The 16,397-nt window shown below is 34.0% G+C and overlaps 1 protein-coding gene across 17 annotated transcripts in view; it reads left to right on the plus strand.

Moving 5' to 3' along the window:
• RIMS1 (regulating synaptic membrane exocytosis 1) overlaps positions 1 to 16,397 on the plus strand; it is a gene marked incomplete at its 5' end in the record, with an annotated part of 498,114 nt that overhangs the window by 353,293 nt on the left and 128,424 nt on the right. For 6 of the 17 annotated variants that reach the window (XM_082729765.1, XM_082729760.1, XM_082729770.1 and 3 more), the window contains 4 exons: positions 172 to 297; positions 1,804 to 1,866; positions 5,910 to 5,999; positions 14,033 to 14,116. In XM_082729765.1, coding sequence (XP_082585891.1) covers positions 172 to 297; positions 1,804 to 1,866; positions 5,910 to 5,999; positions 14,033 to 14,116 — 363 coding nt within the window. The remainder of the gene's footprint in view (positions 1 to 171; positions 298 to 1,803; positions 1,867 to 5,909; positions 6,000 to 14,032; positions 14,117 to 16,397) is intronic. The other 11 variants (XM_082729768.1, XM_082729773.1, XM_082729761.1 and 8 more) reach the window with 4 other exon arrangements.

A 16,397-nucleotide genomic window follows, 5' to 3' on the forward strand; every position in this document is an offset into this window, starting at 1 on the left:
AATAAATACCTTTAACTCAATTGATAAAATATGTATTCAATTATGATAACAACACTTTTCAAGCCATGCCAGCCTTCTGCCAGTTACTGATAGATATTCACCGTTAGTCTGTCTGCTAGATTTGGGAAGAGTATACATTTTGATGCGTTTGTATTTTTGGAATCATTTTAGGAGTTTAGATGAAATTCATCCAACAAGAAGGTCACGTTCTCCAACTAGACACCATGATGCCTCCCGAAGTCCGGTTGATCACAGATCCAGAGATGTGGACAGTCAGTATTTATCAGAACAAGACAGGTATTTGTTCAAACTGTGATCTCACCATTATAACTCTTTATTTGCTCTGTTTTAGTATATGATAAATATCTTTGACATAATACATCAGAATGTAAAAGTATTTAATCACTCAAAACTGAACTTTTAAGGAATAGCTGTTAGGATATTCTAATAGAAATGCAACTGTAGGAAATATTTGGCTAATGTTATATTGTCATAATGTGTGCATTTTTTTTACAATTGAAATTTATGTTTAGCCAGTTTAAAATGTATAGCTTATTGTTTCTAAATTGTAGAAGGAAGCCTATATAATCAATTTTCAAATATGGGATGTTATTGCTGTAATTATATAATTATTTTTTTATGTTATTAAACAATTTTGGATACAGGTCATCTGAAAGAATTGCAGAGTTTCTGTGAGAACTTCAATAATAATATTTTTATATACCTTATTTCCATAAAATGTCTATAAAGTATGAAATATATGAGATGGAGTTTTTCGTATAAATAAGTACTTTTTGGACACAATTACTAAAAATCTACATGACAACTCCTTTGTTCTACATGCCCATAGACTTTCTTCGCAAACGAACCACATACCTGTGTAATATGCCAGACCACAAGCTCCGGATCTGATTTAAGGTTTTAGAACACCCACCTTATTGAATATTCTCTTCTGGGTTTTTAAAAGTGGAGGAACTTTTGGGAAGGAGTAGGGAAATGTTAGTTGTGCTTCATGATTGACTTTTTGTGGTGTAGTCAAGGACACAGAACTCAATAGAGCTGCTTAATCCTTTTTTGTCATCCTACTGTGGGAAGTGGTGCCGGGACCTTGAAGAGTGAAATCATATTGGGGACTGAGATAAGAACTGATCTAGGGAATGGGATTCTACACTGCTCAGCCTGAGTTGAGTTGAATGAGGGCCACTTGTCAACATCCACTTGGGTCACTTTCAATTTAGGTGAGGATGGAAAAAAAAAAAAATGACTTCTTGACCAGGGCATTTAATGAAGTGAAATTAATCTGAGCACAGAAAAAGTACCAGTTTTTAGAATAAAATAATTCTAGTCAAGTATATTCATGATTGGTTAAGAACAAATATTGATAATTGCATTTTTAGTATCTGTAAAAGCCAAGAGGACTCATGCTTTGAGTTCCACTGAGCATCAGAAAGTCCAGATATGTAGGCCTTTCAGAAGTTTTAAAAATACCCAGGTCTCTGGAATTGGTCTTATTTGGGGAAGATTTAGTTTAGTTTTGTTTTAATATTCTTGAAAGTCACTTGGAAATACAATAGCAAATCAACAACAGTGAGGACTTTGACCATGATGTTTGTACTTTATTGTTTAAATTTTTTGAAATGCTGTCATGTTTATTTTTGTTTAACCTCTCGAGCAAATATGCTAGTGCAGACAATCTGGTTTCTTCCCTTTTCACGTTTTCATCGGCATACCATTTGCATTATCCATGTCATTTAATGCCTCATGATTTATCTGTTTCATCCACCACCCATCCTGTCTGTGCAGTGAGCTTCTTATGCTGCCCAGAGCAAAACGAGGACGAAGTGCAGAATGCCTACACACTACCAGGTAAATACAGGGATTTGGTAATGGTAACTGTGTGTGATGACTCTCTTTCCATTCTACTATTCTTTCTTCTCGCCCTTAAAGGTATTATTACAAATATGTAAAATTAATTTCCCGAGCATTCAAAATTTGTTTTGTTTTATTGGAGGTTGTGGAAAGGTTCCAAATATATTTTAATTCTAATCCAGGCAGACTGCTTTTCTATTTGTTTTTTCAAATTCCAGAGACTGACGAGCCTCTGTGGAACTGTTTATGCATTCCTAAAACCGAGGAACCGATTTCCGCAATTACAATTAAAAATACTCACTGTGAGCGTCCCCACCCCTGCCCCTGGCAGCGCACACACACACACACCTGTCTAGTCACAAGAGGTCTGATCTGTGCATGGCAGTGTTATTGTTTTGATGATTATGTTTGTTTTAGCCTTTTTTTTATTTCCTTTTGGAATCTGCCATTGTTTATATTCTGTTTGCTTTTAATAAAATCTTATAGCAGTCACTTCTTACTAGCTGAGCATCATCTTCCTTCTTGATGAAGAATGAGAATGTTTGACCTTTAACTTCTAAACCCTCCCTGCCTTCATCCCCCCACTAGTTTAGCAGGGTTGCAATACAAACTTTCTCATATAAGCATGCAACAATATGCTGCCTCTTTTAAGATGAAAAGAAAAAGAGATGTAATATTCTCCTGTAATTTGGAGTTTAGAATCTGATACTTTACCTCCCATTCTGTCTTGGATTTCATAATCAAAATAAATAAGTTAATTAGTAAATCTCCTACAGATTACTCATAGGATGCGGTCGCAAACACTTACTGTCAATTTAGAGTTAATAGAAGGTAAGGAAGTAGAAAGTCAGTGAAACAAACTGACAACCCAGGCAAACTTTTTCAGATATATTGGCCAATACGAAGACAGTAGGAAAGAGGAGGAAAGAGCTATGACTGGACAAATGGGGAGCGTATTTTGTCTGCATGGAATATGTGGCTCTTCTCAATTATACTAACGTGATCATGCTAATAAAAATTGTTTCAGCTTCTTATATATATAAAATTATCCTATTGATAACAACCTCCATGTCTTCCTGTAGTGCCACAGGGAGGGGAAAAAAATGAGGAAATACTAGTTTTGATTGTGAACTGGGGAAAAATATAAAATTATAAATATTGTAAAAATTATCTCAGATTCTTAATAATGTTCAGCTGCCCAGGCTTACTATTAGTTGTTTTTCCTAGCAAATAGTTTGTCAGTAGGAACAATGTTTTTACAAATTCAAAAAGTTTTTTTTTTTCTCATAGTCCTATTGATTTGACTACGACTGTAAAAAAAAAAAAGGTAAAATAAATTTAGACGAATGGAACTAGAACAGCTAAATATATTTTTTCTTTCCCATATTTTCTACATATAAAGGTGAGATATCAGTATATGCAAAATATGATATGCTGGTAATGTCATCATTTTGTACAGTCTTCAAATATATCATTTCATATTCACCTAGCAATTTTAAGAATAAAATTTGAGGATTTGCTACTTTCTAACAAGCAAAGAAAATAAAATTCATTGAACACCAAACATAGTGTTGACATTAATGTAGTTTATCTCAATTCTCTGGCAGTAATTATATGATACGAATGCTATTACCCTCACTTTACAGATGAGGAAAGATGCTGAGAAAGTTTAATTTGATTAGTAACGAGCAAGGATTCAAAATCAGGTCTATTGACATTTTCCACTAAACTAGTTTTTCCACAATTAGATTCTGAAGAGTTGGTGTGGTGCCAATAAAAGAGTTTGTGAGTCAAATAGATTTTGGAAACTTTGCAAATTATAGTCACTCCCTGAAGATTTAGTGTGCACAGCATGTTAGAGTCAAGAAATCTGTCTCATGTTGTTTAATCCATTTTCTGCTTATTTATTTTAATAATTATAATATTCAATTATAATTATAGCTAAAATTATTATAACTTAATACTTAAAATAATACGTATCTTAACCATTAAACCCCTTTTCATAAAAACACGACCCAAGAAAGTAATATTGTGCAGAAAATTCTATATATAACTGCCTTACTATGTCCTGGATACTTTATATCTGTTATCTAATTCTCTGAGCACCCCTATTAAGTGGATGTTATTTCCTCTTTTATATAAATGTATGGAAAGGCCTGACCTGAATTAGCCAGGTTCACTGCCATTAAGGGACAAGGCCAAGGCAGGAATTTAGGCCTTCATACTATATATAAATGTTATGCTATCTTCCATTCTGTTTCACACACTTTGCTAACCCTCGTTTGAGTATTTCTGAATAAACAAACCACTTTTGAACCGATTGCTTTAAAAAGTTGTTTAACAACCAGTTGCTGAAGATACTTGCTTAAGGTCGGGAGTTGAAAAGGAGACTATTGTCTGTGAAGCAAGCAGAATCCTTAGTTTCAGTAAAATTTGTCTTCAGTTAGTTTTCAAATATAGTACTCTAATATATTTTTAAATTGAAGCTTTAAGAGATTTCTTTTGATTTGACAGTTAGTAAACATATGAGTAAACCAGTGGGGTATTTGAATGTTTAGTTTGTCCTCAGCAATTGTATATTCCCTTACCTTTTGTATTTTAATATGAGCTGAAATAGACTTGTGAGTTTTATAATCAGCAATTAAATTTGTAGAAACATTATTAAATTGTAAAAAAAATTAGATAAATTATTTGGCTAGGACATTTAGCTGCAAGTTGTTTTCTTCCACAGAACCAGGTATAATATTAAATCAGGGATTAAAGAGTAAATTTAAATATTGATTTATTAATATTTATTAATATTAGTTTTGTTAGAAGATATTTTTCAAATTAAGGCAATGAAATTATAATTTCACATATTTATCTTAATTATGAAGACTGATGTCTATGATTCCATATTTTAAAAATTCTTATTCTACCTTCAAATAATTACTATGGTTATTCTGATAAAAAAACAAAAGAGCTGTCTTTGTTTGTAGCTTTATAGGCCTCCTATTTCTTTCCATGCCCTAGTATTTGCTTCATATATATTTTTCTGTTTCCTGCATGTATGTGTTGCCACGTTCCAGACATTTTGGTAGGCACTATAAAACATTACCGCCTAAGATGCCTTTATTAGAGAACTGTTCTCACTGGAATATTTACAGGTAAGAGTCCAAACAGTGAGTCCCAGTTATAAACTAATCCTGAATCCCTGGCCTACTAAAAATAACAAATTTAAATTCTAATAAAGCACTAACATTTCTTCTTGAAAATAATTATGCACAGAGAAACATTAAATTAAAGAAACCAAAAAATAACTTTAATTATAAAACTTATGAATTCTAGAATATTTCTCTAAATGAAATCTAGTTACTCAAATATCAGAATTCTAGTTATCTTGTCATTTACTTGTTGTTTTACTTGTTGATTTTGATTATGATCGTTAATTTTATGTTATTTTATTTTTGGATAATTTTACTGTGTGAAGCTCAATTCTGCCTGCACATACCAAAACCAAGTCAGTGACTAGACAGGACTTCCCCCTTCATCATGAATGCTCTCACTCAAGAGTATTGAGATTTACTGATGAAATATTGGTTAGGTAAGACCATTTGGAAGTCATGCCTTCCACTTCCCTCGTCTGGTGTTGTGAACCAAAGTAGTTGAGTTGTAAATTTTTTCTCCTCCGATGTCCTTCATTTTGTTTTGGTGTGGCATCTGTTCTTGGTAACGAAGTTTTAGGCATTTTGTTTTAGTGCTTTCTGTATCCAGTTTTTTCATAAGTAGGTGTGATCTAGTCTCATTTTTTTCAGTCTGAGACCCTCTTAAAAAATTATGCAAACCAATTCAAGCATAATCTTTGTTTAGTTTCATTTCCTAAACAAAATTTTGCACTGCCATCCTGTCAGCTCTCTCACACCCTTATGAACTGAATCACAGTGATTCTGCATTTTATGTAAAGGGGACATTATTTTATGCTTTACTCTCTAACATGGTCTTCCTTTCTTTGTTTTCTTTGTCTTTCTCTTCTACCACTGGATGCAATGCACTGGCACTAGTGAACTGCAGCCCTCCCTTGACAGGGCTAGGAGTGCTAGTACCAACTGCTTGAGACCAGATACTAGTTTGCATTCACCAGAACGAGAAAGGTATAAAATAAAGACTTTCTTAATTTCCTATCATTTGTACTAGTGGTTCTTTTTTTTTTTCAATCACTTCGTTTTGTTTCATGTGAGTCTCACAGGTTTATTCATTCATGTTCACTTTGCTAACTGTCTCCATCTCCCCCGCCCTTATTATACACGTGTAAGGAGAGATATGTGTATGTGGGTAAGCCCCAGGCTACACATACACATATTTCCATGAATGTTGTTGCAAATGGTGTGATGTAATTTGTAACTGCTTCTGGCTGCTGCTTTCCCCCTTCCGTTGCTGTTCAGTGGTTTCATTTACACAGGACTCAGGGAGCCTTCAGTATGCTGATAATGTAAGGTCCAGGGAGTTATCCGAAGGAAAGGATCACTTTCCTATTAGTTCTGATGATAAATAGTATTTATGGGTTTTACAGCAACTTACCACAAACTTAAAATAAGAATTCTGTTTACGTAGAGAACTTCCCTTGTGAATTTATATTCATTGTTTAGTCAGCTTACTCTTTGACAGACAAATAAGTTATACTTTGACAACAGAAAAAGGGTATGTTTATCTTAGATTTTCTGATGCCTTACAAAAATAAATGCACATTAAACAAACACACAATTTTGCTTAACACTTTTAATTGACTGATTATTAAATAATTATGATTTTAATTCAAATGTATTCAAAGTTTTTGCATTACAATGTCTCCTAATTCTGAGGAGCTAGTGGAACTTTCTATCCCAGTAAATTTGGTTATAATTGAAAGCCTTAGATGTAATTGCTATTTCTTTTCAGTTAGAAGTCATGAACTGGAGATTTGTTTACTACCTCTTTACAAATCCTGAGGAAAAATGTTTAGCAGCGCTAATATGTAACCCTCCTCTTTAGGGGCTGCTTTAAACTTTTCTTTAACAATCTTTCTAGTTTGGATCATTTATCTATTTATGGGATGTTTATCTCTGAACTTTAATAATAGGTATGGGTGGACACATCCATTTTTAACTGCATATGATTCTACTGAAGAAATTACTTTTTTATTTAGTTTTCTCTTGTATTTGTATATTTTGTAATAGAAAACAGTGGAATCGAACTTATGGTTTTTTTTTATATTTTTAAGAGAAATTTTAGTTGAAATGACTATAGGCCCTTCTAAAATCACAGTTGAAATTGTTTTATTTTTCTCTTTTGTTATATATTATCCACCCCAAGAAAAGAAGTAAATACAAGAGTAGCAAGAAAAACCTTTTTATATTTTATACTTATTTTTATTTCCTTGTGTGTTTCTGTCTGGTATTAAAACAGAATAGTATTGCTCAAGTCAGTAGAATATTCTGACAAAACAATACCGTAACATTTTTGGTATCATTTTTAGAGCTGCTAATAGAAATATAATGCAAGCCACCTGTATAATTTTTAATTTTCTGGTTGCCATATTAAAAAGATGAAGTTAATTTTAATACTTTAACCCAGTATATAGATGAAATATAATTTTGACATATAATCAGTTAAAAACTGTAGATCATTTTGCATTACGTTTTTGTATCCCTAATAGCCACTTGTGGCTCGTGGCTACTCTATTGGACAGCACAGGTTTATTCTTATGCTAAAACCTATGTAGTATGTGTTCCCTTGTTATACTAAAGCCATAGAGTTCACAAATATATGTGTTGGTTAGTTTCACCTCTCAGATAATATTCTTAAAATAGATCAGCCTGTAGACAATCTGGCCAGCCAGCGCTGGCCAGCGCTGGTCATAGTGAAGTCTCAGTGAGTATATTTATCATGGAAGAAAAATATCATTGAAACCTATATTCACTCTATATGTGGAATAAAAAGTTGTTTTCCGTTAAACAAATGAAAGGGGATACAGGGGCAGAAATTCACGTTACCGATGATCTTTCATTTATAACAGTCAACCTTGTTGCCAAGGAGAAAATAAAACAAGTTTTCATCAAGAAAATTACACAAGTTGTAGATTCTTATTGGTTTGGAAGATAATGACCTCAAATGCTCTTTTGTGCACACTCTGAAGCAGAACATCACACTATCAGCAGTGGTGACTTTCCTGTCTTTGGAAAATGCACCCAACATCTCCAGGCAGAATGTGCAGAGAGTAGGGAGAAGGAGGCTTGGAGGCTCTTCCAGGTTACTTAATTTCTCTGATTGACCAGAGAGCTTCTTAAGTGGATGCCTAATTTATACATAGTAGATAAAATGTTAGAGAAAATTTTTTAAACATAATTTCATATTCTTAAGATGGCAACGTGTTTCCACAGCCTCATGAACTATGAAAGTTAAATAATTTGCTGATTTGGAACCATTTGATGAACATCTGTATGCTCTTTTACCAACTCATTTCCCTTCTCTGAAGTATCTTCACTAAGTTTTTAAAACCAATGACGTTTTGTGCCAATGCAAAGGATGAAATTGTCAAGGCGGACTCAATATCCAATACCATGGTTCACTAATGATTCAAAGATAGAGGAGCACCAGGCACAGATGACATTTTCTTTTCTTCAAGGAGTCACAAGCCACCGGATCCATTTTTCCTCCCTTATTAGGGTGGTTTGGCCCAGGTTAGATCATGCACGAAGAAGCACTGTTTGCAAAGGAAGCCATTTCAGTTTTTGAGTGCCTTCATTATATATTCTGTTGATTACACAAATAATAAAAATAAGTATGGATTAGCCCATTGCTCCATCTAGCCATGTTTTATAAATCAAGAAATTTGGGGTTTATTTGCAATGAAAGTTCTAGGAAGACTATTTCCTACTGAAGATGTCTAATAGAGGACTCTTCTTTATGTTTTCAGTAGCAAATACCAATGAATGTTTATGAGGAAGTCTGATCAAGGCTGATCCACTTTTCCTCCATCTTTATATTCAGGGTCTGCTTTAGGTCATTCATTCCCGTACCCTCCCACCCTTCCCCCCGCCCCTGTTCCCGGTTTGGGAAAGAGTAAGTTACAGGCCGGCCATTCACCTTTTCTTTCCTAGGTTTTAAAACAAATTATTACTTAAGTGTTCAGAAACATTTATTTTTAGATCCACTGGAGAGGAGTTATTTTTCTTGGATGTGTTTTCTTCTTCTTTGATCTTTCATAGAAATCATAGCCTTATTGAAGGTTCATGAAAGGGTAGTCTACTCATCGCCTCCAGTTTTTTACCTCCTCATAAATTCTGCAGTCTGACTCCTGTTCCTTACCATGGCTCCATCACTATGCTAAACTTCCTGTCAACTTCACTGGCTCCCCAGTTGTCCAGCAGCGTCTTGTAACATTTTGCGTTAACCACCCTGTCATTTGAATCTCTCCTCTACTAGGTACCATCTGCAAAGTTTCTTTCTTATGCCTGTTAGGACACAGTTTCCTCTTGCTGACCTTTCTTCCTATCCCACCGCACAAAGAGAGGTGTTTTTCCCAGCTCCATCAATAGTTTTTCTTGGCCCCACCCATTCTACCCCTGAAATTGTATTTCTATCAACAGTTTCCATTCTAATACATATTAAGACAATGCTCCACTGTAACTGACTGGCCAGAACTTTCTCTTGAGCACTAGGTCTGAATTTCTAAATGATTGCCATTTGTGTACATCAGAATGTCTGATTTAAATTCATTATCCCCCCCTTACATCCTTTTATAGCAAAATACTTTGTTTTCCTAAATTTTGCTCTTATTGAGTGGCTTTGACATATAAGCAGGCACATTTTCTGAAACATTTTTCCTGCTCTTTTGAGAATTCTCTTCTGAGAAACTCCCAAACAGATCCCTTCCCTTGATTATATTGAATTATATTAAAGCCCTTCCCTTGTCACTCTTGCCCCATTAATTATTTCATAAACTTTATTTATAGTTTTTATTACTTTTTGTTTCAAGTTTTCTTCATTAAAATTAAAATACCATCTTCCCTTTGTTGTCTGCTTTTAACTCATTCTTCAAAAGTGCAGGTCAGATAACTATAGCTTTTATATTAAACCTTTTTATATTACCTGCTCCCCCATACCTTTGGCCAGTTAAAATTATTCACTTTTCTGGGCCCACAAAATATTATATATTTCTGTTAAAATATTATATTTTATTTAGTAGTGTGTTTGTTTTTTCTGCTATATTTTATCCCTGGAGGAGAGGGATCGTATCTTATTTATCCTTGCCCTTTCTTGTGATAACATTACTATTTTTTTAGTAAATGTTCAATTTGGAGATTTGGGGTCTTTAAAAAATACCCCCTATTTCCTGTTTTCAAATTTGGGTCTACTTGTGAGCTAGACCCAGAACTAGAAGGTAGGAGATCTAATTATCACCATAAATACAGGGGACAAGTTTAGAAGCTATGACTTTAAGTCTATAGGCTTGTTAATAATTCATCCCAGAATCAGTCAGATTCACTGAACCACAAGACAGGTTCAGTCCCAGGCCTCACATCTTAGAGCTATTTTGTAAGTTTATGTCCTGTAGCGTTTGCTGTTTGCAGGTAGCTTGATTTGGAAGGAGTAATCCAGAAAGGACTAAGTCACCTGTGCCTACTCATTCAACAAAGTTGCCGATCTTATAAGCCAGTCCTCCTGGGGCACCAGGGTGGCTCAGTTGGTTGAGCCTCTGCCGTCGGCTCAGGTCATGATCTCCTGGGATCAACCCCAGTTCAGGCTCCCTGCTCAGTGGGGAACCTGCTTCTCCCCTGCCTCTGCCTCTCACCTTGCATGTGTGCAGTCTCTCTCTCAAATAAATAAGTAAGAGCTTTAAAAAAAAAGATAAACATTTTTAGAATAAGCCAGTTCTCCTTTCCTGGGGTAGAGGATAGAAAGAGACCAGGAGCATTGCTTGAATGAATTTCCCTCTGTATGGAAACACAAGGACTAAGGGGAAAGGAGGTATCTACCTAAAACTTAACAACTGTAAATTGAATTAAAATAAACTTTGTCTCAGAGTAGAAGTATCTATATTAATTTTACTTTAAAACAATTATTGGAGCTTTTCTTACTTATTATTTTCTTTGTTTCAAGTTTTTAGTTAAATTCCAGTTAGTTAACATATACTGTAGTATTAGTTTCAGGAGTAGAATTTAGTGATTTACCACTTAGATACAACACCCAGTGCTCATCACAAATGCCCTCTTTAATGCCCATTACCCATTTTTTAAGGACTAAAATGAATAGTGGGATTAGACAATAAACATACATACTGTATAATGAGTTGTCTCATTTGTTCAGATTTGGCTTGTAATACAGTAGTTCACAAGTTTCTTACTTGTGCTATTTATGGAGTGAATGGTTTAAATTTCCATATAATTTCTCTTTTAGAAAATTGAACTGCTTAGCTATGTTCTGCCAAGAGATATGCACCATTGAAAGGTGTACATATGCAAGTGTAAATATTAATTGCACACTCACACACATGTATGTTTTACAGTCTATCAGTGCTGGGGGTGGAAAGACATGACATAAGAACCATTTAATTGCTTATCAAGACCTGTCAGTTCTAATTCCTTTGTATCTCATCAATGGGCCCCCTCACCACTGTTAATCTCTTAGTTAAGGTTCTTATTATCTCTTATTTGTGATAATTTATTATCTACTTGGACATTCACAAATATATATTGATTACTTTTTTTGTAACTGTCAAAATTAAACAAAAACAAATAGTCTAGTGCCTTATGCAAGGAGCTCATAGCTGTTAATTCAACCCTTCAACCATCAGAGTGACATTTCTTCTGCTGCTGTGATCACAGGGAAAAGGATGAGCTCTGAGCAAATAGAGGGTTTTAATTAATGAATATGGGATACCTGATACTGAAATACTAATACTGTGACTAACCAGTAATTTCTAGGTAGGCTATATTGGGAAGAGAAATCAAGAAGGAGCTGATTCAACTTCATGATTATTAACTCCGACATAGCCTGCCATGCTACTTTCCAAGATGAAAATGGAAGCTGAACCATGTGTTTTTGGCTCAAGAATAAGGGTATAAAAAGTCCACTGTTGGCCTTTTCTTCTGTATCATAGGAGAGAAAGATATTGCACATAATTTAAAAGCATATAAGATGTACTAATATATTTGAAACTCACAAATATGTTATAGTCAAACTTATGTAATATCTAGTCTTTGGACAAAAATTGAGTGTAAATTGATCTTGCTCCCGTATTAAATATATGAGGGAAAAGCAAATGGATTTCTTATATTGGTACCATATATCAGCATATTCAGAAGGACTTTGAGTATACAGATAATACATGTATTATGCTACATATTTCATCAAAAATTACTTTTTAATAGCTTGCGTTCACAGTTGCCTGTTTCCAAATGTACACCTTTCCCTCTTGTAGCTTTCACTGCATGTTCCATAACTACAGCATTTCCTTTACTTTTTTGTTTAAACACAAGGACTGGAATTTTGCCTCAAGAAGCAAGGTTATTCATGATCTTGTCAAGCTAATGTGACTTACTACTTCACCAAAAAAACCCACGTTAACTGTATTTTTGTATGTTCACATACTGTAAACACTTCCAACTCTGTCAGTTTTAACACAACTAAGCACAACATAATGTAAGGGATATTGTGGTTGTGGTTGTTCTCAATTATTTTAGAAATATTTTTCTTTATTGTCTCTGCAGAACAAAAGCCAATAAAGTGAAATACATTTTAGAGCAATCAGATTGGACTGACCAACCATTTCAATAATCTAAAATTATTGAGTAATTTAAATTAATGCAAAGTATTTTTAATTTCACAAACATGTAACACTTAGAAGAGTACATGTCACACAGTTTGCTCCCCAAATTCTGCTATTGATACCTTTATCTGCTTCATAATTTCCTTAAATCCCTACTTGAATCATGGCAAGTTTGTCTTTCTTTTTTTTTTTTTTTTTTTTTTTTCAGAGAGAGAGAGAGAAGGGGAGAGAGCGAGCACAGGCAGACAGAATGGCAGGCAGAGGCAGAGGGAGAAGCAGGCTCCCCGCTGAGCAAGGAGCCCATGTGGGACTCGATCCCAGGACGCTGGGATCATGTCCCGAGCCGAAGGCAGCTGCTTAACCAACTGAGCCACCCAGGCGTCCCCAAGTTTGTCTTTCTAAGGGTGACTGATGAAGCACAGACAGACTTGAGGGGGCTTTCAGAATCAAGTACCTGCCGATCTCAGGTAGCCTAGTCACATGTTGACAGCCCTTTGCTGCTTTTGTCCAAATAATAAATCCAGTCAGCTAGGTGAAATGGCAAAGAAGATGGCTTTTTTTTTTTTTTTTAATGTTAGGACTAGTCTGGATAATTATAACTCTTGCAGCCATATGAGTGCTTAGAGACAATCAGTTATCCCTTGTTGCATACAAGGAAGCCAATATCCAGAGAAATCATCCTATTCAAAGTGTTCATATCTAATATATAAAAATTCCCAAATCTGGCCTGTTCAGTCCCATAAGGGGACTGCCTCTTCTGAGTTTTCAACTAGGTGTTTATAATTTGTGGTTGTACACAGACAGAATCTCAAGGTAGTTTAATAAAAGAATGAAGATTCAAACTTTCATTTCGCTGTTGATCACAAAAAAGGTATTATTGTAAACATAGAAATACAAAGCTGTGTTTCTGCTTTATAATAAATCCATACACCTTATCTTTGCTGCTTTATCCAATAATTCCAATGCCTAGTATCAAAAAAGCATTGGTAACTTATTAAACCTATTTTTTCAAATATAAGCCAAGTTTCTAAGGGTGCATCTTTTTAACTTAAAGTCATATATTGTGTATGTGTGTGTGTGTGTACACACACACAAGCACATTTCAAAAGAACAAAATTACACACAACATATCTCAAACATCTTCCCAAATTATTTTTCTATTTTTTCTATTCACTTATAGGGTGAAAAGATTAATTTTCTTACAATATTATAATCTATCTGCCCAAGGCTTATCAAAATCATAAGTAAATTATGGAGCAAAAAATCGACACTTTGCCTTTTTGGGGTGCTTTTCCAGTCCTAATGTTCCATATATTCTTTTATTTTAGGAGTTACTAAATGTCCTGTTTTTTCCTGTCTTGTTCATTGGGCAAACAGGGGTAGATGGTCCCCCTCCCTAGATAGGAGACGACCTCCTAGCCCCAGGATTCAAATCCAGCATGCGTCTCCGGAGAATGACAGGTACTAGCCAACTCCTCCTCACAGACAAGTGGCTTCAACAGGTTGATAGGCCACCAAGTGAAGGATAACCAAGAGAAGTGTTGGTCATTATATGCTTCCTCTCAGGAGCCAGAACCAGATATGTTGTGATTCCATCACTAAATGCATCCCACCTCTAATAAAGCACCTCAGCGTGTTACTAAAATGAGGATGGCATGCAGATGGCGTAGTTTAAACACAAGAAAGTCAGATCCAGTGGAAGAGTTCTGATTTAAATGAGCATTTGTTTCAGTGTTTTGATTTTCTAGAAACATATTTAAATATGGTTTTTGTTTAAACATGAATAAATAAAAATTTTCAGGTGTTTTAAATATATTAAAATCTGTCATGGAAGCCTTTTCTTTGCTATATTGGTTGATGGTTTAATCTCAGTTGTCTTAGGTTTGGGGGAACATTAAAAATGTCTGATTGGAAGTAAAATAACTGGTTCTTATATATTGTATGTATATGGTGTTTTTAAATCAAATATTGTCGAAGGCTAGTGTCAATCTACAAGGTAGGTCTTTAAAAGTAGCATCAGTCCTTTGAACGTGCCTCATGCTGATAATGTCAGAAATGCTGTGTTATCCTTCTCACAGGTGTAGCTAACCCTGTTCTCCTATTTTACTTGCTTCTTACATATAGTCATTGGCTTTAAATATCTTTTTCTGACTGGCCACAAAAAGTTATTGGATGTTTGGGGTGCTTCTTTTCTAGTCGAAGCAGAAATTCAGTCAGCATATTGGTATATTGATTGAAGTGAAGCATATTTGGTAGCTCAGAAACAGAACAACTAGTAAAGCATTTACAAAAAGTTCCTTTTGTTCATTTCCAGTATGTGTGGATATAGATAGCAGAATAATTGCAATCTTAGTTAAGAGTGATGTAATTTTTTTTTCTGTTATCTGTAAATTATCAAGATAACTTCAGGATTTCAATTTGGAAGAAAAACTAAGCCTTGTCACTCAAAGAAAATTAAGTCATTTTACCATTTTGGAAAAGACTACAAACTGGTAGCTTATAAAGACTTTAAGAGTATTTTAATCATATTTTAATCTTTAAGAAGTTTACATTTTAAGATGACTTCGTATTTGAAATTTAAAACTAATTTCTTTTGGTTCCTAGGACAGAATTTCATAGAGTAGAACAGTTAGCAAATCTCCAATCTAAAAATTATTCTAAATTTAAAGTATTTTCAAATAAAAATATAAAGCAATCATATAAATTAAACAAAACTTACATCCACATTGCTACTCATTCATTCAACAAATATTTATTGTGGTCTGCAGTGTGCACTCTTACTGTGGCTAGAGACACAGAAGTGTTTAAGAAAATCAAGGTTCTGGCCTGGCCATCAAGGACTTAGAACTTCCTTTTATAAAACACAGTTCTAGAAAGCCTTTGACTTTATTCCAGACAAATGAGTCAGTAAATTTCATCTCATGTAATGCTATTTGAGTACAAGACAATTAAATATAACAGTATTTATAATGAATATAGATGTAAGTCTGTTGGGCCACAAATTAAGCAAAATGGAAGTCCAAATAATAGTTTCGCAGTTTTTATATACATGAGATGGAAATTAATTGTCATTTAATGACATATGAATTAATTATGTTATTTGATTTCATAGATTGTATACATAACTTTATGAGTAAATTTTAGGAGCAGAAATGATCATTTTAGATAAGATCACCAAGGAAGTTTTGCTAATACATAATTCTGAATATACATTTTATTTTTTATTATGACTTATTTGCATATAAGATCTATGTTCAACCTAAAAGCATATATTTTAAATGGCTTCATACTATGATTTATTACTATAGAGAACAGAAAGTTATTTACAATAAACTTTTACTAAAATATAGAAATAATATGTGCCCATAAATATGACAGAAAAATAGCTAAATCAACAGATGCTATATTTGTAGATAACCATGTCAGCCACTAGGCAAAACTTAACACTTGCATTTTACCTCTTATCAACGTTCCACAATTTAATTTCAGTTTTAAACAATCTTGATGTCATCTCAATTTGTGTAATAGATTTATTTGGAATTAACATGGAAGCAGGTTTTTCTTGATCTAGGAAGATTTCCTAGAATTTATAGATTATTTAAAACAAACAATGATGAGGAAAAAATACATAAATTTAGAATCCCAGGGGATGATTCTGACTATAAAATTGTAGGGAACGTTTCCCTGCAGTTTTATTACTAAAAATGTGAAGATGGTTTAAAATATAATCATTCCAATAACA

This window comes from Mustela nivalis, assembly GCF_964662115.1.
Source record: "Mustela nivalis genome assembly, chromosome: 5".
Classification (NCBI taxonomy): Eukaryota; Metazoa; Chordata; class Mammalia; order Carnivora; family Mustelidae; genus Mustela; species Mustela nivalis.